We start from the raw sequence: 25811 nt of genomic DNA, 5'->3' as shown, positions 1-25811 counted from the left end.
ACAGCTCATTTCCTCACATATTCACAAGTGTCAACCTGTTTAAACCTCCAGACAGCTGTTTTGACTAGCAGTTAATCAGTACTAACATCTCTCCCATCTGCTCCTAGACGTTTTAGACTATTCTGTGTTATGTATGTCACCTGAAGTTGTGTATTTTGTGTAGTTGTAAGGTGTTTATGCAAAGTCGTGGTGTGTTGGATTTGAGATGTCTCTGGCTCAGCTGGTGGAGCATTGGTTTAGCAACACTGTGATGTAGTTTCAATGAGCGTGTTTTGTTTACTGACTGACCTGCAATGGAGAATTTATAGTGAGGGAGAAATCCACAACACACTCACAGACACATGTCTCTCCCCTCAGGTGTAAAGTGGAACAGGATAGACAGACAGGTACAGATGGCAAAGTTTATTTCCACAGGTGTCCAAGCCTGGAAAGATTAGGGTCAAAGACATTTATCAGTGATTAAGAGTGACAGGAACCCATACAATATTAAGAACATTCTTATTGGGTCAAACCATAAAATCATGAATAATGTAACATTGTGAAACCATGTATGTCTTGTAAATATCATTTATAAAATGTATAAAACCAAAGTACAAAATACAAGTTGAACAAGTTGGACAGGCAGAGTGTGTTTCTGCTAAAAAGCGGTGATGTTAGAAGGTGTTTAGGAACAATATTAATATAGATCTTGGCTGCTGGCTTCTTTCAGGAATTAAACCAGCGATTTCACTTCTCATTTGATATCTCATTATCTTTTCTTTAATGTTATGTTAATTAATGAAGGTTTTAAGTCTCTGAAAATCCAACCATCCCCATATTACAGTTTGTGTATTCTTTGGGAACTAATTCATCTACTGATCCAGTGTTTTTTCTATACCTCTGTTGCTTGATTTTGCCATTTTGAAAATAACATGTAATGTTTTGCGCGTCTCGTGAGGTTTAAATGGGGAGTGAAATGGCCTATTGGTGCAATCTTTGACACAATGATGTTAATTTGATTAAATAAGCAATATTCACAATATTCAGTCATTTTATATATTCAGCACAATTATCTCGATAATATCTAATAAGCAATATTTCGCCCAATCCTTATGGCTATGCAATTAATAAATCGATTGTCAATTTCAATGTTGGCTTGCAAGATTTATGAAAACAAAATAATTGAGTTGAAACATTATTGCAATGATTATTTGCAAGGGTTGTCTCATTCTTTTTTAATTATTAAACATTTAAATGTAAGCATATTTTATTGCTTGCAAGTATTTTTTATTTCAGTGTTAATTAACAAGTAATTTAATTATTTATTCATAATTTATCTATATATTGACTTAAATTCCAAAGTCAACAAGTAATCATGTAAATAATTGAAATGTCAACATTGGGTACATTAATTGTGATTATTATTTTTGTCATAATGGAGCAGACCTTAGTGCTTCACCACATCCATTGGTGCTTTCTTGAAAACAGAAATTGACAAAAAAATATTTTATGGAATTACAATTTGTTAACTTCACAATTCTGTCCTGCCCTGTCCTGTTTGTATAAAAAGCTCCACTCATTAAAATCATGTTTTCTTTATAATAATGTGTGAATCAGAGGGTGTTGGTTAAAACTAATAAAATTCTTACATTCAGATTGAATCACAGAGAATTTAAACCTGTAATGTCAAACAAGATTTAAAGAAGCTATTTTCTTTGTGTTTTCTAACTTCTTTCTTTTGTTTGTTTAGCATGTTTAGCTGGGTGGTGAAAGTTGTTCCCCAGCCCCCAGAACCTCCTGGGAAGCTGGGAGAAGAGGGAAATCCCACTTTAACAGTGAGTGTGTGCATGTAATTGTATAAGAGAAATTATTGTCAGAATTAAAATATCTTCACATTTTCTATATTGCTTCACAGGACACAGGGAAAAAAGAGGAAGCAAAACAAGGTAACAGTCCATCACATTTGACTTCAGCTTTGATCAACGACCAGTCAGAAGCACCACATCACAGAAAAATACAGACCCGAGAATGTTGCTCATTCATTTTTCATTTTCTACAGAAGCTTACCCAGCCAAGCCAAAGGAGGAGGTCTCAGAGGAGAACAGGTAATGGTTGTGTGAGTGTGTATAGTACCATATGTGTGTTTAAGGTCCTGACAGACCTCATTACCTCTATGTTTCTCTCTCTAGTTCTCAGAGTGGGGTTTTGAGTTGGATTTCTCACGGTTTTAACACTGCTCTCCCTCAGCCAGTAAACACTTCTAAACCGGTCAACGATGAAGCTAAGGTACCTCCATCGGGACTGTAATCGGATTTTATTTAAAAATAATAACAAACTGTATAAATTAACAATAGTATATTTAAATATTATAGTAAAAAAACAAGCTAAAATACAAATAGTAAGACAAGCGAGAACCAATGGCTATAAAGTTATCATTGTGCTGTTATGTTAGTGCTATTTGTGTTTAGTTGGGTTTCAGTTTCACTAAATAATATTCATCGTTTTCTCACTCACACCTAGTGTTTTGCTTTAGAAGACATTTAATAACCCACTGGTGTCATTTGTTTATTATTATGGATGGCATATTAATGATGGATGTGTGTTCTTTTTGGAGCTTCAACATATAGCATTTTGGTTTAAAATTCCCATAGAAAAGGAAGTCAATATTTATAATCTTTAAGTGAACTTTTCATTTGAAAAATCTTTTATTGTTGGATGTTGTTTTTTCTTTTTTATGTTTAATGCATTTGATACCTATAATGTTACCTAATGGTGCACATTATACAACCTTTCTGTAAATGGTTACCAGTGATATAAATGTAGGCCTACATCATGAATTGTAGAGTTTGTTTAGGTCAACTCATGACTTCTCAAAGCAAAAGTAAGAATCAAAAATTGGACCAATTTGCTAAAAGCGTGGACATAAAGTATGTATTTTTGTTGACCTGTTTCTTTTTGTATCACTGCTCAACAGCAAGAGGAAAATGCAGAGAGCAACAGGTATAACTTTAATTAATTTTATTGTACTCATGTTCACACATTCAGAAAACTTGTTTTTTATCTATACGTGTCTGTGGTGTGCCTGTATTTGCTGCAAAATGAATATTTTAATGAGCACTACACCTGTTTCATTGCTGTATCGTGGATGCCAGTAACCCATCAGATGAGTAAGTGAGCTCACGCTGGCTGTGGCTGACATTGTGCTCCATGCTGTGCTTGCAGACCAGCATGAACTGCTCTCGGCATGCCGCACGCGCAAAAGCAGCTTTTCAATTTTACCAGCTAGAGCAAACGCAAACATTCTGTTGCATGATTTGATGAAGTTTGGCATGTCATAGCAGTTTGACTTTCAAGGAACAAAAAAATCATCAAACAAGTGACGAATTAAAATCTAGGGACATGGATGTTTCATTGTCTTGCTATCTTAGACTACTGCTTGGCATTTGTCTGCTGCGCAAAGTTGGATTTGTTGGTTTACTCCACGATGCTGCCACCTAGTGTTTGTTTAGGTCAAATCAGCCTACTTGAATGTATATTCTCACTTGTTGTAACCTAACAACAATTAATTCATCTTGATTTATTTATTCTTCCAGCAAGACTGGGATGATCGGATGGATTGTGCATGGATTGGGAAAAGTGGTTCCACAGCCAGATGAGAAATACAAGGGCCACACAGAGCCAGAGGTGACCACTGAGGTAAAGACAAACAGCACCAAATCACAACTTCGTGTCGTGTCTTATATTTGCATCTAGTGGTTTGCATTGCAGTAATTGTTTAGTTTAGTAAAGATGAAATTGTGTCACAAATCACAATAATGTCTATTCAAACACTATTCAAATACGTACTATACACTATTCAAATACGTACACGAATAAAGATATGTTATCGTCCCATAGGCCTACATTTTGAAATGCGTCAATTTTAAGTGAATGTTGTCGTCATATTTGTTTTTAAGCACATTACAGTTTTGGACTAGTAATATATTTAATAAATTGACATAAAAAATAAATCATATTACATTTTCCTGAGTGCAAAATTAATGAATAAACTATTCCAAAGAGGTTTTTAAAATCTGATTGAAAAATGCAGAGATCTCAATGTCACTTTATATAAGTCGTGCAATAATTGTGCACAGATTGATTTTGAATACGATATCTTAGCATTTTTCAGAATTTTTCTTGCAAATAGCAGATGTTATCCCCCAGAATGGAGTTAGTTTCCCAGCACAGTCTTCCTGGTTTCACAGGCACCTGTTTCATTGACAGCTCTGTGAGAGTTTAATTGCATTTTCATTTAGACTGCAACTGTTCCAGCAGTTAAAGTGGATCCTCCTGTAAGTAAAGTGTTTTTGAGCTAGCTTTAACAGGGTCATACTCCATATACAGTATGTCCTACTTTCCGCTGTTACAGTTTATTAAAGCTGCAAACAAGCTGACTGCTGCAGACAAGCTTGCATAGATTGCTTTAAATAGGTACGAGCTGAATCTATTGTCATGTCAATTCAATACAGTTCAATTAACTCCAGATGACTTCTGTTATTAAAAATTAGCATTGCCATCCATGTCAATAGTTGCTTGCATTGCCTACAGCCGTGAAACTACTTTACTGCCGCTTCAGATCATCACAGTGCATGAAAATGACACCCCTTAAAGGGATAGTTCACCTAAAATTTCTGGATCATTTATTCACCTTCATGACGTTCAAAACCTGTATATGACTCTCATCTGCGGAGCACATAAGGAGATGTGTTCATATTTAAGGGGTGTCAATGGGGGTCAATGTTGTTTGCTAAACAACATTCTTCAAAATATCTTCTTTTGTGTTCTGCAGAAGAAAGTCTTAAGGTTTGGAATAACGTGGGGTTGAATAAATGCTGAAAGAATTTTCATTTTGGGGCTGAACTATTCCTTTAAGGGCCCAACAAATAGTTTGGGAAGTGTCTTCTGTGTTTTTATTTACATACAAAATAGTTAGTTTGGTAGAATGCATGGCATTTAACAACAGGAAATGACATGCTGATTTATCCAGTAAACATAACATTACTAGTCAAACTCGGATTATTCTGCTGTTTCACACGCTCCAAACGAGCTCAATCACAACACCTTTACAAATAAACAGTGCATGACATAACTAATATGAGAAGAAAATGATCTAAAATGAAAACATCTTTGCTTTTTCTTTGTGTTTTCCTTTTCTTCACAGGTGGGTGAGTCAAAAGCCCTTCAAGGTAAATCCAGTCTCTGCGTTACCGATTTATATAGTACGTTGCCATGAATATATAATAGTTCTTTGGATTAATGATGTGATGATTCTGTATTGATCAGATGCCGAGCCTCTTCCTCATATTCCTGTGGTGGAAATCGTTTCTGATGAAGAGCCAGATGCAGTTAACAGACCCTTCTCTCCAAAGTACTGCAAGCCCTTCATATTTTATATGAACCTGTTTTTCTTTTACATATGTGATTCTTCAGTTTAGCATCTTGACATCTATCGATTTTTGTGTGTAATGTTTCACTTTTTAATTTTTGGAGACAATCTTTAATGTTTATCATTTATTTGCCATAACATAAATGTAATGTTCAGTTCTGTGTTAGAGCACACTTTAATATTGCTTTATTTCCATATGGTCCTCTCTTTTTTTAGAGTCATAGATTGGATCAAACAAGGTTTTGAGAAGGTGGTTCCTCAGTCTCCAATTAATCTAGGTCCTCCTTCAAGTTCAGAAACTCCATTCCTGAAGGCTGCTTCTGCTCCTGTGACACCCTACAAACAAGCATCGAGTATGATTCACCTGTTCTTATTTATTGAGAATGAAATTAAGATCACTAGGTTGAGCTTTTCGTGAATGTTCTGCATGTGTTTTGATGTATAGCACCTGCACCAACACCTGCACCCACACCTGCACCTGTTCCAGCATCTGTACCTGCACCCGCACCTGTTGCAGCATCTGCGCCCACACCTGCTCTTGCACCTGCAACTTATGAACCCCCAAATGTAGTTGAGGAATCGAAAGGGGGGTAAGTTTAGCTCATTAACTCTCAATAACTCTTTTTTTTAGTCTAGTCTTTTATTTGTAGGACAAATCTGAAGTTGTGCATCATGTTTCATTTGTTTTACAGAATGGTCGGCTGGATTGTGCAGGGCTTCGGGCGTATGGTGCCACAACCCGTACTGAAACCAAAAGAGGTAAGTCGCACTCTCACTTCTCATACGTTACATTATACCATGTTTGTTTGATTTACCATCGTCATCGTGTTTATTTGCAGGAGAGCTCTGATGTTACTCAAAATGGTAAGTTTTGTTACTTTTTTACTATTTCTTATTACTTCCAGCACACGAAGACACCTATTGTACAATATATGATGTTTTACATCCTGGTGACTCTCGCGAAAGTTGCGATTGATACGATCTGAATTTAGGAGTTGCAGACTGAAGTGCATGGACAGTTTGGTTACATGACTGCAGGATGAGATGTTTTTTCTCTATGCTCGTTTGTAGGATGGAGGTGAAACTCTAACTCAGCTCCTCTTCTCCTTCTGTTTCAGGGGAGAAGGTCTCTAAAGCCCCCTAAACAAAAGGAGAAGAAGACTGGGAGAGTCATGACCTCCACACAGAAAGAGAGAGAGCAAGAGATGTTAAGACAAACCCAAACGCTCTTGAGTTCAGTAGAGCTAAAACACGCCTATCAATGTTTTGAGCAGCTATGATGCACAATGCACATTTTCATATAAACATGCCTGCTAGTTTCTATTAGCTATACGTTAAGTGCGCTGGTAACACAATACAACAAGATGCTATTAGTTAACATTGGTAAATGCATTAGCAAATGTTAGCTAACAATGACCAATTTAGTTTTTCAGCATTTATTAATCCTTGTCTATAGTTCATGCAAATAGTTTTTTGCAATCACACGGTTTTGATGACTTTCAAAGTGCCGATGGATGGCACCAAGTGCCCAACTGAGGTTTTTTGAGTTTGTGATAGTGAATTCCTATGGAGAAAATCACTTGATGCCCTCCATCTGCAGTTCACCCTGTGCCGTGACGTCTTGTGCAAACAACCTATACAGTTATTCATGTTAATTCATGGTGCATTAACTAATGTTAACAGTGACAACGTTTGATTTTAATAATGTATTAAAGTAAATGCTAAAAATAACATGACATCATTTAAAAAAATGTTGTAGAAGTATTGTTCAATGTTAGTTCATGTTAGCTAATGCATTAAATAAGGGACAATGTACTGGCAGCTGTTATTATTGCAGAAATAAGTCCCAAATCCGGACCCAAATCATCACATCATTATATGGCTACTTGCCACATGATAAATAAAACAGATTTTTTTTTATTTAATTTGTCAAAAAAACCAGTCAAAATTATTTGCTGCATCCAGGTTACCATGTGTTATTAGTTTTAACTGGTTGTTATCTGGGAATAACGAACCTGCAAATGGCGCGACTGGCCAATCAGAAAAAAAGCATTCCAACAAGCCTTGTTATAACTAATTGTTAACAAATAGCATATTATTGTAAAATGTTACCAGTGAGCTCAATGTTTGTTTAGTACTTTGATAATTAAGCTATATCAATGAAACATGACAGTTACCCAGTCAGAGTTTACAATGTACTGCTAAAAAGCAAGTTGTACTTGAAACAATAAATAAATGCTCTGCATCCAAAATCACTTGCATACTATCCCTTACAAATAAGAAGTTTAGTTGTATTCAGTATCCAAGTGTGCCATGAGCATACGTCTTTAAAACTGAAAATAGGAAAGTATACTTGTTATCTACTTCTTATTTCCTTCTCAGAAATATACCTAACTATACTTAACTCACTGTATACTGCCATTGGCCCATACCTTACACATACTCCGTTACACCTCTAAAAATATATTTGATCAAAAGATAATATTCTAAGTGTTCTTGGATTATAGTTGTGTTTATTAAGTAAAAAAACTTACCACTGATACATTCAAAGTGTTTTAAAAGTATAATTGGGCCAATACTAGTCACAAGTAGTATCTTAAGTGCACTTACAAGTATTCTATTAGTACATTCACATTAGTATACTTGCTACATAAAATATACCTGAAAAACATACTTGAACATCCCTTTAGTTTACATAATAATTGCTTGAAGTATGCAAATATCCTGTAAGGGATAGTATGTAAAAATGAATATGCGAAATCAGTATTATGTCCAAAACCTGGATGCCCGGATGGTCTAATGCTTTTGTCGAGATTAAGTATGCATCTGATGAACACTTTTCTATCCCATGCGGGCACTGGAGCTGAAACCACCACTTAAAAAAAAGTGATTTATTTAAAAATATTGAAAAATTGTGAGCCGGGCTTCTCCTTTAAAATATAGAAAATATATAAAAAGAATTTCAAACAGCTGGCGTTTATAGTACGTCTAAGGTGAACCAACATACAGGATATATGACGATAAATGTATGGTGGGTTTATGCAACATGGGGAATGTATGCATACTGCATCAGCTAATATACTATATTACTGTAGAACAAAGTAGGTGATTTATTTAATTCAGTACATAAACTGTCACAGTACACAATTTCGGAGGGAGGGCATATGCCACTTTTGCTTTTGCCAATATCTACACTGCTTGCTTTAAAAGGCAACAGTTAATATGTTTGCTTCACAACGGAGAGCCCATAACCTGATTGTATCATGTTTAACATGTTAGCAAAGCCACTGCATGATGTGAAGATGATTCATCAATGTCAGACAATGTACAACAATAAAGTGGAACATTCTAATGGTGTGTAGTGATGTTGATTTACTCTGCTGTTTATCTGTGAAAAATGAAAGCTAATATAGCACAGGCAGCTGCCGTATTCTGTTTGCTGTACGAAATCATTAATAAATAAATGATTTTGAAAAGCAGATTGTTTCTGGAGTTTTCAGATGAGAAATACATTTGTATAATGCTGTTTTTATAAAATTACAATGTATTTCTATCAGTTCATATCTGTGAGATGATTCTAGCTTTGATAAGTAGCTTAAAGACTTTCATGAATTATTAAAATGCTTGTTGAGCATATCAAAACATAAAGGGTAGAAATGTCCCTTTTATTTCAGTCGAGCAAGTCTAAACCTCTTGGTTACGTCTGTAACCTCAGTTCCCTGATGGAGGGAACGAGATGTTGTGTGAGGCCGACAGATGGGGTTCGCCCTTGAGAACAAATCAACTCTGACTACTATAGAAGAGGCCAATGAAATTTGGCGAAGGAAATTTGTGTCGAGACGACAGATGGGGTTCCTATGAAAAACACCACAACGCTGTATCGTGTCACAATGTCTAGCGAAGCGACGGTAACAGGCCTGGGCGTGTCAGAACGAGGCTTTCACGAGACTGTAACCTTCCAGTGTGATGGTCGGGGGTCCCAGTACTTTCTTGGAGAAAGATGGGTACAGCCCTGACCAGTAACCTTTCACGGACGGAGGCCTAAGCTCTCTACTGGCGGATCGGGTTTACACCGGGTGAGCGCGACTTCCTTAATTAGGGATGCACTGCAGAGGCCACTAACTACCCGGGGGGAGGAAATAGTGGATATAGATATGGTCTTGCCCTTGGGGGAGATTGCATGGAACGTGCGGACTGAGTAGTTAACCGCGAGGTGGAGGTCCACCTGGGGAAGGTCATGGGTTACCAGGAGTGGGAGCCAACTCGTGAGGATACATCAGACGGAACAGCCCTCGGAGGGGGTCGTTACAGATGTCCGGTAGCACAAGGTCCGTTTAGAGCTATCTCTGATAGTTCATATGTTCTCCCGGCCTAAGGGGGAAGGCTGCTCTGCCCAGCCAACCCCCAGGGGGTGATGGATGGAATGCCTGTTTTCTAACCAGTGGTTGGATAAGAAGGGAGGTGGATGGGATACTTGTTCTTAGCCATGTGTTTGGGTTGGAGGGTGGGAAGGTGCTTTCGCAGGAATACGCACCCTCGGATACCAGTCCTACATGTTGCACGTAGGACGTGGGCTGACACCGGATTTACGCGAAGGTTGTGAAACCTTGCGAAGGTGTTGGGCGTAGCCAAACCCGCATCTCTACAAATGTCTGCCAGAGAGGCGCCTCTGCCTCCATGATCCAGTATGCCAGTCTCTGTTTGATGACAGATATCCCCTTCTATCTGCCATGAGCGTAAGCCACCCTGACGAGAGATGTACGCCACGGCTGTAGTGCTGCGGACAGCACATGCTTGTCCTGCACGAAAGGCCGTAGCCTCCTAAGTGTAAGTAGCACAGCCCACAACTCTAGGCAATTGATATGCCAGCGTAGGCGGGGGCCCGTCCAGTGCCCCTCTACTGCGTGCCCATTGCACACTGCAACCCCGCCCCTGCAGGGAGGCATCCGTTGTCACCACATCTTCGTGAAGATCCGAGGGGACAGGGACAGACCGAAAGGGAGGACTCTGTACTGATATGCCCGCCCCTTGAACGGGAACCATAGGAACGGCCGTTGTCGAGGGAGGATCGGGACATGAAAGTAAGCGTCCTTCAGGTCGATTGCCACGAACAAATCCTGATCTAGAATGGGGCGCGACCCGCCATGTCTTTTGAGAACGATGAAGTATGGGCTGTTAAACCCGCTGAACATCTTGGCTTGAGGGACAAACTCGATGCCTGTTTCGCCAGAAGGGTGGCAACCTCTGCCCAAAGTACGGAGGCTTCCCTGCCTCTGACCGAGGTGGAGAGGATGCCCAGAACCTGGAAGGGTTTCTGGCGATCTGGATCGAGTAGCCAAGACGGACCGTCCTCAGTAGCCACCGAGTCAGTGTGGGCAGCTCTCAAGCTCCCAAGGACTGAGCAGGGGGACGGTCTGCTTCACCATGCAACAACCTCTGCTTCCTCCTGAGCTCAACCCCCTTGAGGGGGAGCTCGGAGTCTTCAGCGTCGGATGCCAACAAGTCTCCCTCCGATGCTACGAGCGACATCTCATCATCGTCACACATCGTTTCCGAATACGTGACTGAGGATCTGGACGGTTTGCCACCGTCGGTTGTGGAACGGTCAGATTTGTCTTAAAGCTTTTAGTTTAAGTTCTTTAGTCATGAGCGATTGCTCTGAAGAACAAAAGGTAAATGAATGCTGCACGCTGTCTTCCTTTTATACCGGATATCCGGGGGCGAGGGAACATAGTTTAATTGTTCTTTTTGTCAAATGCTGTCAATTTAAAAGACACCTTCAGAAAAATACAAAATATTTACAAAATATATACCATTTTTTTCGCATATACATTTATATTATTTGTATACTACAAAAAAAGAACGATAAATTTGTGGGTGCAATGATTTTATTACAAATAAAACAAAAAGATCTGGCTGCCAGGTCCACTGTTTTTCAGCGAAAAAGGGCTACGGTTACAGATGTTTTTTATTTTGTGGGTTCAAGGTGGATTGTAGGATTTTGTTCATCAGCTATCAATCTTAAAGTAGGATGAAGTTATTCATTTAAGGAGAGTGTTTATGATTATTACTACTGTGATTTTAAGGACAAAATTATTTGTAATGTTTGACAGTGGTCTTAGGACACAGTGCTAGTTTTGGGAAAGAGTTGATATGCCATTGGGCTGATTATTTTACGCTTATCTGGCAACCGTGTAGAGTAACTATACTGTAGTTAAACCATGCTTCATTTTTGTCAGTCACCAATGAAGTTTACATTATTTGCTCTGGCCGCAATGACAAGCCTGTAAAACCCTTTCTTTTGACATATCTAAATCTATGGAGATGACTTGTCTGCTGTTTTCTTGTTCCGGGACAGTGTGCATCCTGCAGGATCCATGTGATATGGTGCTGGAGGAGGTGGACTCAGACTGGGAGAACCAGCAGAAGGAACAAGGCTCTGGACGGGACATCCAGTGTGAGGAGAAGGTGCTGCCCAACATCCTGCCACAGGTGCTGGCCATGCAACAGCAGGAGAATGCAGAGACCCAGACAGAGCGCTGGACACCTCTTATGGAGAGCATCAAGAAAGAAGCGGAGGAGGCTGCCATAGCAAACATAGAGGAGAGGTCAGAGTCAATCATTCCAAAAAAGAATGTCATGGAATTATTTTGGTAAAGAATCCACACTGCAAGAATACCAACATTCTTTCTGCATTTTATGTGTAGACTACAGCAGGAACGCATGGAGGCAGCTCGTATGGCAGAGAGTTTGGCCCGACAGGCTGCAGAGTTGGCCATCAGACAGTTGGAGGAAGAGCATCCCATACAGATCATAACAGAGCTCAAAGATGAAGAACAGGACAGTGAGGATCAGTAAGTACCAAACACACAACACACACAGTGTCCCGGTGATAAACCCTTCCATCAGCCTATTCTGTGTACCTTTGGTGTGATATGAGATCTGGGGGTGTGATAACATCTGCGACCAAAGTGGGTGCTCTCACACACGCACACACACACACACACATAAACATGCTTACAGTGTTCAGAATTCACCTGTTCACTGTTTGTTTCATCAAGACTGCCAAATATCCAGGAGGAAGAAATTGAAGAAGACCTAGAGTAAGTGTCACCCCTCCCTGCCGCTCTCGATCAGTGCTTCCTGCCATGGTCCAACATTTACCCTCACCAAGCACCAAATTCCCCTTGAATATTAATGTCTTAACAAAACTTTACTATGGCCTGGTAACTACATTCCAAACTGCAATTTCATATACTGTACTGTATGATTTAAATCAAATTCTAATGTGAACAGTAACTATATACAATATACAAACCATTTTTGAAAGAAGGAAAATCTTTTGGGATTTCTACATTTTCTAATTACTTTTATCTCAGTGTCTCAAAGGACTTTGTAAAAGCCAGTTTAAAAAAAGGTAATTTTGGACCCCGCTTCCTATAAAATCAAACAAGGTGCAATTATCCAATTAAATGTAATGTGCAAACTGGCAATGCAGCATGTATTTTTGTCAATTTATACGCTTTTTTAACTTGACCACCATGATTCCAACATAGCCCTATACACATACAATACTTACAGAGGATCATTGAGTGGGCAACAACGCGTGAAGTTTATAGGCGTGTTTTCGTCAATTTTTGATTGCGTTTTGCTGCATCCACTCACAAAAAAAGTTTTGATATATTTACTGAAGGAAATTTCATGGAACATGATCTTAAAGAAAAAGCAATAATTCTGATCCATACATTGTTTTATTGACTGTTGCTAAAAAATATCCCTGTGCAACTTGAATTGAAAATCTTTATTGCCCACACATGTGGAAATTCATCTTTGGCCTCACAATAAAACAACAAATACAAAAATAACACCAATATACTTTACTACACAGTCCAATACAGCAAACACACCAGACATACAAAAGCATTTTTTTAGCTTAGAACTTGATACGGGTCATTTGTTTTATAAAATAAAGGCAGATGGAAAAAGATTTCTTAAAAATATTACTAGTTGCCATGGGCACCCTGTACCGTCTACCTGAAGGTCGTTTTTCAAATTCATGTTGAAGAGGGTGGATGAGATTTTGAGCTATTTGTGAGGCTTTCTTTCTTGTCTGATTTGTGTACAGTTCCACTAGCTGCCTCATTGTGAGTTAGCCCCCAGATGCCCATACCAGCAGGTGATGTTATAGGAAATAAAACTTACAGTTACAGTCTATGATAATATTATATTTGAAGCTCTTCACAAACTCAACATGTCAGCCCCCAAATAATGACCAGCTGACATGTAGGTTGCCCTTCTCTAGTGGAGTCAACAAGTGACAGAGCGCTTTCCCCATCCCACAAGGCGGTCTATATTCTCGAAATAAGCCTTCTCTAAATCCTCCTTTCCTCTGACCATAAAACAAATCATAGACATGTCATCTGCATACTTAGGTAGGGTAATATTACTTTCACCAATCTGCATTCCATTAAGATACATGGAAAATAATACAGGAGACAATCGACAGGCTTGGGGCACTCCAGTGTTCAAAATAACATCTTCTGACATGGTACCCTGAACAGAGGCTGAGAAGGACCTTAATCCACAACATAAGGTGCCCATTGGTATCAAGTCTTAATAATCGATCTAATAAAATGTCAACCCTGACCGTATTAAAAGCTGAACTAAAAACAATTAATACAATTCTGGCAAAAGCACCAGGGAGCTGAATATGCTCATGTAAAGCAGAGTTAAAATAGCATCCTAAGTGCCTCTCTGTGCTTTATTTGCAAACTGCAATGGGTCTGACGAATGGAAATTTGGCAGACGCACTAACACAACCCTTTCCATGCATTTATTTAAAATGCTGGTAAGAATCATTAAGTGATACGGGGTTGGTGCTTTTAGGCACAGGGATGATTGTGGTTCTCTTCCAGGTGAATGACATTGTGTGTGTCAAGCAAGATCTGAAATAATCTAGTAAAAAACCCTTTAAGTTGGTAAATGTACCATAAAATGACCCAACCTCTCAAACCATCCGGGCCAGGGGCTTTATGAGGGTTTACCTTAGCAAGACAGCCAGCTACCTCCTCCTCAGTAAGACAGATTTTATACTATATGGATGGTTTTGTGGTCCATGGTCACATACTGTATAACTATATAGTTTAGTTGAGTAATTTGGCCCATCATATTGAAATGAAAAATGTAAATTGAATTTTTATTTTAATTTTGAATCAAACATTGCACATGAGATATGAAAATTGTACATTTAAATACAGATATATATTTTAATTTACATCCTGCATTGCCCTTTTCATATTACATATAAAATGGAATTTCTCCACCTGTTTGTTTCCATAGCTTCTAGCCCTTCAGCGCTGCCACTTTAAAGCAGATTGAATGTTATGACTGATCATATGATTGCCGTTATTACTCTTACTGTATATACTGCGTGTCAGCTGAGATGCTGTTTGACCTCTCTGGCTTGCCGTACAGGTTACAGCCGCTCCATGAAGAGAGTGAGGAAGAGAATGAGGATAGTAAGATCACAGAGTAAGACTTGATACGCAGAGTTTACCAGCGAATAGCTTCTAGCCTGAGCTTAAACAGCAGTGCTGGGGGCCTGTAGTTGGGTAGTTGACAGCACATCATTTTTAGCTTTTTTTCAAAAAAACTTCTATAGGAACCGAATAAATCAATCATACAGAGACTACTATGTTTCTATGCATTTAAAAACATTTAGAATATTGAGAATCATGAGTAAATCAGATAAAACATTTTGCAATATAATTTGTAAATATTATTATAAATTATATTCTCAGATATAAATCTATATTACTTATTGCTAGCAACATGAACACTTTAAGAGAACACTTCTGAATAGGTTTAGATGGTTTTCCGTGTATTTTTCGCGGTAAATAAATTAGTAGTAAAATTAGGTAGTAATAAATTTAAACGGCCAAACAATGAGGCCATGTTCTCAATATTTTCCACTTCTGTTTAACAGAAGTGAATCAAAACTCTTTCAGATTTTATAAAAACATTTTCAGGAAACTTAACCAACCATTTAATAACTCTTTCAGATCATTGGGATATTCACAGGGTTGTTTAATTGTATAGTGTGTATTCACGATAATCATTGAATATCACTAATTTTAATATATATACACAGTATATTTATATATATGAAAGAATTAATTATTTTATTAACTAAAAAAAAAAATTACTTAATGAACAAATTATCTTTAAACTGAATATTTAAAAATGTAATGTCTTTGTTTCTAAAAACTCATGGTACAGCCTATAAGGAAGATTTAAATCCTAACCCTAAACTTCATCTAATACGTGGTAAAGTGGAGATATTGGCAGAAGCTTTTTTCGTCTTCATGCTGCCATTCTTCATAAAAATACTATATACCATCCTATTCAAAAACCAACACAGCTGAAGCTTGAGGCCAAAAAAGCTTTTAGGTCGAGCACTTCTAGTTGTAGATGACAGATTTAGACCTGCCGCACGCTTTAAATTACATTAAACTCAAGTGTGCATGTTGTATTAATGTTTTTGCCACCGATTTGCCATCGCCTGCAAACAGTGTCGACATAAAGAGGTATGTCAGGCCAGCATGGGGTAGTATGTTTAAGATGAAAATTCATGCTGCTCTGAGAGTGTATTTTTTTGGTAATTCATAGCTGTATACAATACAAATTTTTTAGTAATTTGGCAATTTTATAAACCGTTCTTTGAGATACCTGAAATAACATCATGACTCATAATTGTGAAAGCTGGACATAACATATAACCCCCGCAACCCATTTATCAATTTATTTTTCTGTGCTGAATAAATCTAATGGCCAATCATAATGGATTATGGTCATAATCCATGAGATAAATGATCACCTGCAGGTGTCTGACTGGTTGTGATTGACTGGTTGTGTTGCCATGACTACTGTACACTCCCGATCAAACCCCTTGTTCAGGTGCATGGTGGACGTCTGCCCGGCAGAGCCATCCCCACATGAATCTGAGGCTTCAGATCAGATGACCCACAGTCCCATAGCACCACCCCAAACGTCAAAAACAGATACAGCGTCTCAACCCGTCACCACCCAACCTGAGACAGCCACATCCTCACCTCCTGCTCATGTTCAACAGGTAACATGGATGTTTAATTTATCTGCAGTGCTAGACTGACAATTGAAAGACATATTAAAAAAATCTGTTTATTGTAATGTACTGTTTTTGAGTACACTTGCATTTTTCATTTCAGAACTTAAACCTTTAATAAGGAAGTAATTCATCATTTTATGAGATAAAAATGATTTTGGGCACTATAAAAGAACGCAAACTGGATACAACAAGGATCAAAATCATTTTAGAAGTAGCCTAAGACAAAAGATAAAGCTTCACCTGAATACATTAATATTTAATTAAGTATAGCCTAACATCTGCACAGCTGTCACGTAGTCACTAAATTACTTTGATCAATTATCAACATGCAATAAAACATTTATGGAGATTGAAAATTGGCAGAAATATTAGAGACTTGGGGAGTTTGTCATTTTTTGAAATCTTATTAAAATTAATTTTGTATTGCAGGAAGAGGAAACTGTTGAAGAAGGCTGTGGAGGTCAGTCTTGTCTTTTTAAATATATGTAATTTACATTATAACTTCTTTACAAATTAATTTTACCACAATCTCTCCTTAAAACCTAGAGAAAACAAAGTCAGGTCATTTAACGTTTCCTGTCCATGTAACAGAAGAACAAATTCACAAGATTCTGAAATCAAATTGTAATTATTTTTAAAGGGCCATTGTGTAATCTATAGTGGCATCTAGTGGTCAGGTTACGAATTGCAACCAATGGCTCACATTACCCCTCCCTTTCAAAGCACTAAGGAGGTTGAGAGAGGATTAAGATGTCGTCACGTTTTTGCATTACCGAATTATTTCATGTTTTTACGAAACTCGCTGTGTAGAGCAGTTTGTCCGTTTAGGGCTACTGTAGGAACAACATGGTGAATTCCATGTGAGGGGAACATACAACTGCGTTGTATATAGATAGAAATAGCCCAAATTATAACGCTGCATTATCCAAGGTCTTAGTCTTAGACATAGTTATGTATACTTTATTGCATTTCTGTCAATAGATCCTCCCGAAAATTACACATTGGTCCTTTAAACCTTTTATGACAGAGTATAAAAATACAATTATTTGCAACATTTCCTGTATATTTTCACTACATTCTTTTATTTCTTTATCAAGGATATTTAGATATGTTTAATTGAAATGAAGACCAAATGGGCTACATTGAGTGATTTTTGTTGTATCTATTGAACTGGCTGTTTACGTGCCTGCAGTATCCACTAGGTGTTCTGGTGTAAAGAACTGGGTTCTTCGCTTCCCACATGCTTCTCAGTGCCTGAACAACTTCATCCAGCATCTGAAACAGAATAACATTAGGCTGTCCAAGCTGCCATCTCTGTCCCCTGACCTTCAGCGGCTGTGCCAGGAGCTCTCGCAGCTACCCAAACAAGCCCACCAGCGCTTCCAGAACTTCCTCCTCCACCTCAAAAATCTAGAGCCCACATAGAGCACATCAGCAGCACGCTGTAGAACCTGTAGATAGTGGATTTAGTGCTAAAAATACACTCAAGACCCACTTTCAGCCTTTCAGTATTCCGTACATGCCAAAGTGCCATATAAATGATTTTGTATTTGAGTCCAGTGTAGTATCACAAAGCCATCAAATCTCTCAGGTGAACAGAGTCGACTGTGTTAGGCTGTGCTGTGCTGTGCTGTGCTGTGTTAATTTGTGCTGTCAGTCTAAACAGTCAGATCTGGTTTTGAGAGTAGTTTCTGTCATTTACAGTAGGACATCATTTCAGTGCTTCCCAAACGGGTTGAAGCAGTATTGCAGAGAGTGGCATAGGGTGAATCAAAATTTGTAAATAGGCATTAAAAAAGTTAAGAGTTAAGGTTTTGATTGCAAACTGAATGTTTACATTATTTACTTCATTTATTGCATGTGCTCACAGGTTATTATTGCACAAGGCTTTATGTCATTTTACAGCATCTTACCATCAACAGAATTTGGTTTACACATTTGTATGGTAGTGCACATACTTAACATAAACCCTTAAGCATTTGTTTTTTTTGGTATGCTTTTGGAGGGCCTTTTGTCTCCAAAGTTTGGGAAGTTCTGACATATTTCATGTCATACAATGACTACTGGCACTATTTTATGGTTACACTTTATATTATGGTACACAAATTCATTATTAATTACTTGCTCATTAACATGCCTATTGGTTGCAAATTAGTATGTATAAAGCACGCATTAAAGCCTGATCTTACTCTACATCTCTAAATCCTACCTAATACCTAAACCTAAAAACAACCTTATAAAGTCAAAGTTAATAGTAAGAGATGGACCCTAATCCAAAGTGTGACCATTTTTATTTATCTTTACACTTAGCAAACTGTGTCATGCGTAATAGATGAATTTTTTGGAAAAGTGAACTATATAGTGTATAAATACAGTAAGTAAGCCATTTTGGACATAATGACGATCTTCATTTTCAAACAAATATGAGTGTGTAACAGTGATAAATTCTACCCTGTAAAGAAACTTAATTTAACAGTTTTCCATGTATAATGTGAAAATAAATGTAATTTTACAGAACTTGTCATTTTTTTTAAATACGATCAAAAACATTTTGTTTACAGTTTACTCTTAAAACCATAGAACTTACAGAAAAGACAGCAAGTTTACAAGAAAAACAGGGAAAACATGTTATTTAAATTTAAATTCTTTACAGGATTTTTACAGTGTATTGTGTGTCCTCTCAGAATGCATCCACGTGAATCCAGAACTGATGGTGGAGGATGTGGAGGAGGGAGAGATCACAATTCCCAAAATTATTGTGGCCGAAGAGACAGATTCAATGACCCTCAACGTTCCAGTACATAACCTGACCCCTCACAGGTCTGTGTTTAATCAAATCCGTAAACCCTGTTTAAAAGCATTTTTGCACTGAAACCTATGTTTTTGTCTCCACACTCACAGCAAATCTTTGGATTCAGAGTAAGTTGCTCTTACCTTACCTTGTTCTGTCTTAAACTGGTCATTTTGGAACAAGGTCTAAACCAGCCTCTTACAGTACATCAGGGTTTAAGTTGTAGTATCCCATAAATTTATTAAGTGTACAGCCTCCCAGTTTATTAACGTAACAAAAATAATTTCCCTCCTGTGATTCAAAAGGATTCCCCAGGAGGATGTGGATGAACCAAAAGGTCTACTCGGTATAGACAAGTGAGTTTAACACTAAAACCAAATATTCCCGATTTTTTTATAAAGCCTTAGCAAACATTTTTTATATTAGTTAACACCCTTTATAAAAAAAGATGTCTATTCTCGTTCGAAATTCGACATCAATGATTGTAGAGATCATGGTGACATAGTTTCCTCTGTTATGACATCATTTCCTGTAGAGGCCTTGAGCGCCCTGTGTCTGCAGCCAGTCAGAGAAGTATAGTTGTGAACGAGCGTCTACAGGAGCTGGTCAAGCTATTTAAGGAGCGAACAGACCGTGCGAAAGAGAAACTGACCGACCCAGATGAGTCTGATCAAGAGAGCCCATCAGTATGTGAGTACACCGTTCAGTCTAAACCTGATCATGATCATTATCATTGTTTTTCACATTTTTTGTCACTAGTGGTGCAGAAATCACATACTTTTCAGCTCAAACACATTATATTCCAATCTCAGCTCCAGCCAAGAAGCCCGGTGACGCCCCACCACCACCACCCCCACCTTCTGGGGATATTAAAGATGAAGCTGCTGGAGAGGAGGAAGAAGAGGAACAAGTCTATGAGTTTATGGGTCACACATTTAAAGTTCCCCAGTTAAAAATGCCTCAGATTCCTGACTGGCTCAGAAGCATACTGGAGTTTCGCTTCCCATCCAGCATTGACCCCTACACAGGTGAGATCACCTGAAGGACCACATTCGTCCGAATATAAGGCAGTGTTTTTTCTTGGAAACATACAGGGATAATAGCATCGTCTTATATTCAGGGTCTTACACCCTGGTCTTACAATATAGTACACACGATTCACTAATTCGATCCTTCGTGAAATTTTGGTAGGCTTCGTGGTTTTGACTATGAGATGAATAGCCTAATTTATATTAAATAGAGCTGGACAGGTTTATGGCATGTGTTGCTTAAAATTTTTCTTTAAAAAAGATTGTTGGTATATTTTAACTGGTATTTACCATACTTTATTTACAATTAAAAATTATTATACAATTATTTTCAAATAAATACAGAACAAAAATTCTGGTCTTCAGAAACCATTGCTAATGTTAGCCACCTGAACACTTTGGCCCTGTATAACATTCATAGACGCATGACGACACTCTGTATCAGTGTTTGTATGATCTTTTATTTCGAAGATCTGATCTATGTGGTGTGGCTCTTCTTCGTGACGATCGCGTGGAACTGGAATGTTTGGCTCATCCCGGTGCGCTGGGTTTTCCCGTACCAGACCCCTGACAACATATACTGGTGGCTCCTGATGGACTACCTCTGTGACACCATTTACATTCTGGACATCCTTGTGTTTCAGCCCAGACTGCAATTTGTGAGAGGAGGGGATGTCGTGGTGAGCATGTGTAGGAAATTAGTGGACTCGATCACTGATCTGTCCATCACAGATCTTTCTCTCTCACTCTAGTTCTCTTAGTTTCCTCTCAAGTCCACACATGTGTCCTACGAGGTGTAGCTTACCATATTAACTATGGCAATGTTTTACAAATTTTTGACAACCAGTAATTTTCGCAAAACTGTCTTTATTTTAAACAAATTATCTACTGGGTTTATTCATTCATACATATATTATTGTCAATTGATGATTGAGTGTCATTTTGTCTGTTTTGTGCATTTCAGTGTGACCCAAAGGACATGAGAGAGCACTACATGCAAACAGAACGATTTAAGGTCACATCCTTACCTCATGCCATTATTCTGCATAACATTATAATGCTTTTCAATATAAGTTGCTTTCTACATTGTGTTGAATGCTTTTTTCTATGCTTTCTTGTCTCAGATGGATGTGATCAGTCTCTTTCCTCTGGATCTCCTGTACTTCTTCACAGGTGTCAAATCAGTGTTGCGGTTTCCTCGTCTTTTAAAGGTGAGATCTCTCACAAACACACACTATTGATACGTACACAAACTTATTCTATGATTAAATGTAAACTTTATGCGCTCTTGCAGTACCATGCATTCTTTGAGTTCAATGATCGACTGGAAGCTGTGATGAGCAAAGCTTACATTTATAGGTAAGACCACAGACACCCACCAGAGGGCATTATAACACACAGTTACTGCCTCTACAAAGAACTGTTTACATAAAAATGTTTTTTTTTTTTTAATTTTTTCAGTCTAACACAGGCAAAGATGAAAAAGATTTCTCAATATGTTTACTGTAAAATATTAAACCAACATGCATTCATTTATATCATTCAAGTTGGCTTTAGTCAATTGCATTAAACTGACTTTTAAACCTAGTTTTAACTTATTTTGATAATGTATACAAAATGAAACTGGATCTCTTTTTTAAGTGAGTTTAACATAGTTTTAATTGAAATGACTCTGATTTAACTTATACATTTTAAGCAGCTTTTGAAGTAAAGGTGTAAATGGTTCTTTTTACAGCATGTTGGTCCCAACTTGTGAAACCAAAAGAGCACATACATCCATAAATAAAAAAATCGGGTGAATTATTTCTTTTCATTATTTGTAGCTTTGCTTTATCGCTCTAAATATGTCTTTATGAAACATCTCTTTTTAGGGTAATACGGACAAGCGCTTACCTTCTTTACTCTCTGCACATTAATGCCTGTATTTTCTACTGGGGCTCTGATTATGAAGGTCTTGGCTCAACCAAATGGGTTTATAATGGAAAAGGAAATGCGTGAGCTGACATATTTAACCAAAACTATATAGCCTACCCAAAATAACAAACAGTGTATAATAACAATATGTGTGTGTTCTGTAGTTATATACGCTGTTACTACTTTGCCGTGAAGACTCTGATCACCATCGGAGGTTTGCCTGATCCCACAACTGTCTTTGAAATCGTTTTCCAGCTTGTCAACTACTTTGTGGGAGTCTTCGCTTTCTCCATTATGATTGGTCAGGTGAGAGCATGCTGTAGATTCCAGTCCAGTGTCTGTTGAGTTTTAACAAAAGCAAACATTAGTAGTGACATCAAGTCACCCAACTGCAATGTGAAAGAGAATGTCAAGACATGTGAAATGTCTTCAAATTAGATTTTTTGAAACTTTTAAATACATGTAAAACTTGAGTATTGTTGTTTAAATGAATTTGAACTGCATTTGAAATCTAAATCGATTGCATCTTTATGCTATTTTTATGTTATTTTGACCAGTTTTCTGCAAATAAAAAAAGATCAACAATATCAGAGGAATATTGTTAGTAGTTAGAATAAAACCAAAATTATATTTTTTCCTAAAATACATATCTATAAATAGTGAATTCAGAAAAATATATAATTTTGGAATGGTCTCTTAACTGTTTCCAGAGAATTTAAGCTTTTGTTTAGAAACTTGAAGATTTGTTAATTTTTTTATCAACAATAAATTCTTGAAATGTAATGCAAAAAGTAATTTCATTACCGTTGTTCAACAATATCCAAAAATAATGAAATAATTGTTGCAGTTGTTGTAAAGTATTTTTATTAACAATAATGGTAGTATTTAATAATTCTGTACACTACAATAATCTGAATTTCTTGTCATTTTTATTAATTTTAACCAATGACCTTGATGTTGCTAGCGCTATGCTCTAACCACTGAGCCACAGGAATGCTGTTACTATTAAGAGGACCATCGTATCTACTGACTCCATTTAAAATTGTGTCTGTCTGCATTCACGTCTGTATGTGTGTAGATGAGAGATGTTGTTGGAGCTGCCACAGCTGGTGAGGCGTACTACAGACACTGTGTGGACAGCACTGTGAAATACATGAGCTCCTACAAGATCCCACGGGAGGTGCAAAACCGAGTCAAGACCTGGTACGACTACACCTGGAAGTCGCAAGGCATGCTGGGTAAGCAAAATCTACCTGCATCCACATATGTCTTAAGAGTGTGATGTAAGGTTGGTATGTGTGTCTTCAGATGAGCAAGAGCTGCTCGTACAGCTTCCTGATAAGATGCGTCTAGACATCGCTGCAGATGTCAACTATGCCATCGTCAGTAAAGTCGCACTCTTTCAGGTCAGCAGACCCTGATTGATTTACTCAATCTGCTCTAAATCAGGTCATTCCAGTTTTTAGTGGTCAAGTTTGTTTTTGGCGTTTGACCAAGATCAACCTAGCAGACCAAAAATGATAAAAAACCATCAGAAGCGGTTTTAAATCAAAAATTGTCTTCATTGCAGGGATGTGACAGACAGATGATATTTGACATGCTAAACAGACTCAAGTCTGTGGTGTATCTTCCAGGAGACTCTGTTTGTAAAAAGGTGAGCGATATAACTAGAATTTACACTTCAGTTCCATTGTTGTAATATATTTAGAACCCAAATAGATATATTTGTCGGTGATATGTTTGAAGTTGACCCTTGATTTTTAGATTCACAAAGCACATTGAGTTAAGGTCACATCAAACAGTCAGCATGAAAGCCTCTTTTATCTGTTAGCATTTGGAAATGATGTTTGTACCGCTCGCTGTGATGGTCAGGGCGAGATCGGCCGGGAGATGTACATCATCAAAGCCGGAGAGGTGCAGGTGGTGGGAGGGCCTGATGGGACGATTGTGTTTGTGACTTTGAAAGCTGGTTCTGTGTTTGGGGAAATCAGGTGAGTCAATATCAGAGACCCAGATATGCTTTTACGCTTTTATTTTACAAAACACAGAATTGTAAAGTAATTTGTACTTTCTGTAGACCCGTTAAAGGGATAGGAGGAAACTATTCTATCACAGTTACAAGTTCATTGACTTATAAGTGACTAGCTTTGAAAGTGTGTCTTGTCCCCTGCAGTTTGCTTGCAGGTGGTGGTGGAAACAGACGAACAGCTAACGTGAAAGCCCACGGTTTTGCTAACCTCTTCATCCTGGATAAGAAAGACCTCGCCGAGATCTTAGTGCACTACCCCGAGTCCGAGAAGCTTCTGCGAAAGAAGGCCAAGTGAGGGGATCGGAGCTCAAACCTTCACCAAGAGCCCCAGAAATCCTTTAATACACGAACACACATGCTAAATCCAGTGCAGCGCTTTGACTGAGCCATTGACAGCTCTGTATCACACTCACAGATCTCTACAGTGCTAGCCATTAGCTTTGTTTACCAGACATCTCCTTCTCTGTTCCATTTCTGTTGTGTTTCTCATAACACTCACTCTCTTTATCCCTTCTCCCTTCATTTTCTGTTTAATTGGTTGGGAAATGTTTCAGAATTAGTGTAATATTGTGTCTACAGTAGTTTTGATGTAATTGGGATGATGAAGGTTAACACAGTTATGCAGACCTTAATCTATTTCTGCTTTGTTTTCACCTATTGGTCCAATGTTCTGCAAAGTATCCGTGTGTTAAATGCATTAAGTGATCATGAAATTTGATGTCATCTAATAATTCGATTGGGCTTCCTGGTAACAGGGAACATGTTAGCATACTACTTCCTGTCATCAATGTAATGTAGGGTGACCATTTTTCAGGTTTCATGATTTACGTTTCTGTGTGTTCGTCTCCTCCCGTAGGAAGATGTTGACCAAGGACAAGAAGCCAGATGAGAAGGTTAAGGATACGGGTGAGGTTATCCCTCCACGTCCAGAGACGCCCAAACTCTTTAAAGCTGCATTAAAAGTAGCCACCGGACAGACTTTCACCAAGCTGAAGGAGACTTATAAAGGAGCAACGCTGGAGGTATTTACCGTACTTTCGTAAGGTTTGCATAAGACCTTTCTTCAACCACATTCAACCAGCATCTCAAAAACTGTCATTTCTTGTTTAACTCTTTCGTTCAGCCATCCACTTCTACTTCCTGTGGCACCTCTACGGGTCCATTTCCTCCTCCCTCTCCCATCCACCGGCGTTCACCGATTCCCCGCCCTCGTGTGCCAGATGAAGACGACATGGTGTCAGAGACCACCGACAGCACCGTGATCATCCGCATGACTCCACGGGTTGAGGGAGAGGAGACACTCTCTGTGGAAGTTAGCCCAGCAGAGGTAGTCCAAGTGGACATGGAAGAACCACCCAAAACTGAAAAGAAATGAGAGAAGGAGTGAGAGGGCGAGAAGACGGTGGTGAGCCTGAGGACAAGGCTGGCTCATGCAACCCTCATGTTCTTATTTTCTCTGCTGCTTGAGGCATCGTTTGGATTTCTCGTTTTCCCAC

At 38.2% G+C, this 25811-nt stretch overlaps 1 protein-coding gene across 1 annotated transcript; it reads left to right on the top strand.

Annotated features, from left to right (window-relative positions):
* Positions 1-1730: 1730 nt before the first annotated feature.
* On the top strand, positions 1731-25811 carry cngb1a (cyclic nucleotide gated channel subunit beta 1a). Its single transcript, XM_056766880.1, is given in 38 exon segments — positions 1731-1814; positions 1895-1931; positions 2051-2084; positions 2169-2265; positions 2954-2979; positions 3573-3675; positions 4278-4317; positions 4439-4470; positions 5313-5389; positions 5624-5760; positions 5853-5997; positions 6100-6166; positions 6247-6271; positions 11766-12015; positions 12115-12261; positions 12469-12510; positions 14882-14938; positions 15979-15993; positions 16364-16538; positions 16983-17013; positions 19238-19373; positions 19455-19472; positions 19650-19700; positions 19880-20034; positions 20157-20372; positions 20844-21052; positions 21337-21387; positions 21497-21583; positions 21667-21731; positions 22244-22366; positions 22451-22592; positions 23365-23524; positions 23595-23692; positions 23857-23940; positions 24159-24277; positions 24460-24606; positions 25172-25337; positions 25439-25811. Coding segments are annotated over 38 exon segments (3900 nt in total). The 3' UTR covers positions 25691-25811.

This window comes from Triplophysa dalaica, chromosome 14 (assembly GCF_015846415.1).
Source record: "Triplophysa dalaica isolate WHDGS20190420 chromosome 14, ASM1584641v1, whole genome shotgun sequence".
Classification (NCBI taxonomy): domain Eukaryota; kingdom Metazoa; phylum Chordata; class Actinopteri; order Cypriniformes; family Nemacheilidae; genus Triplophysa; species Triplophysa dalaica.
Note: the sequence above shows the minus strand (reverse complement) of the source record. Positions and strands in the feature narration are given on the sequence as shown.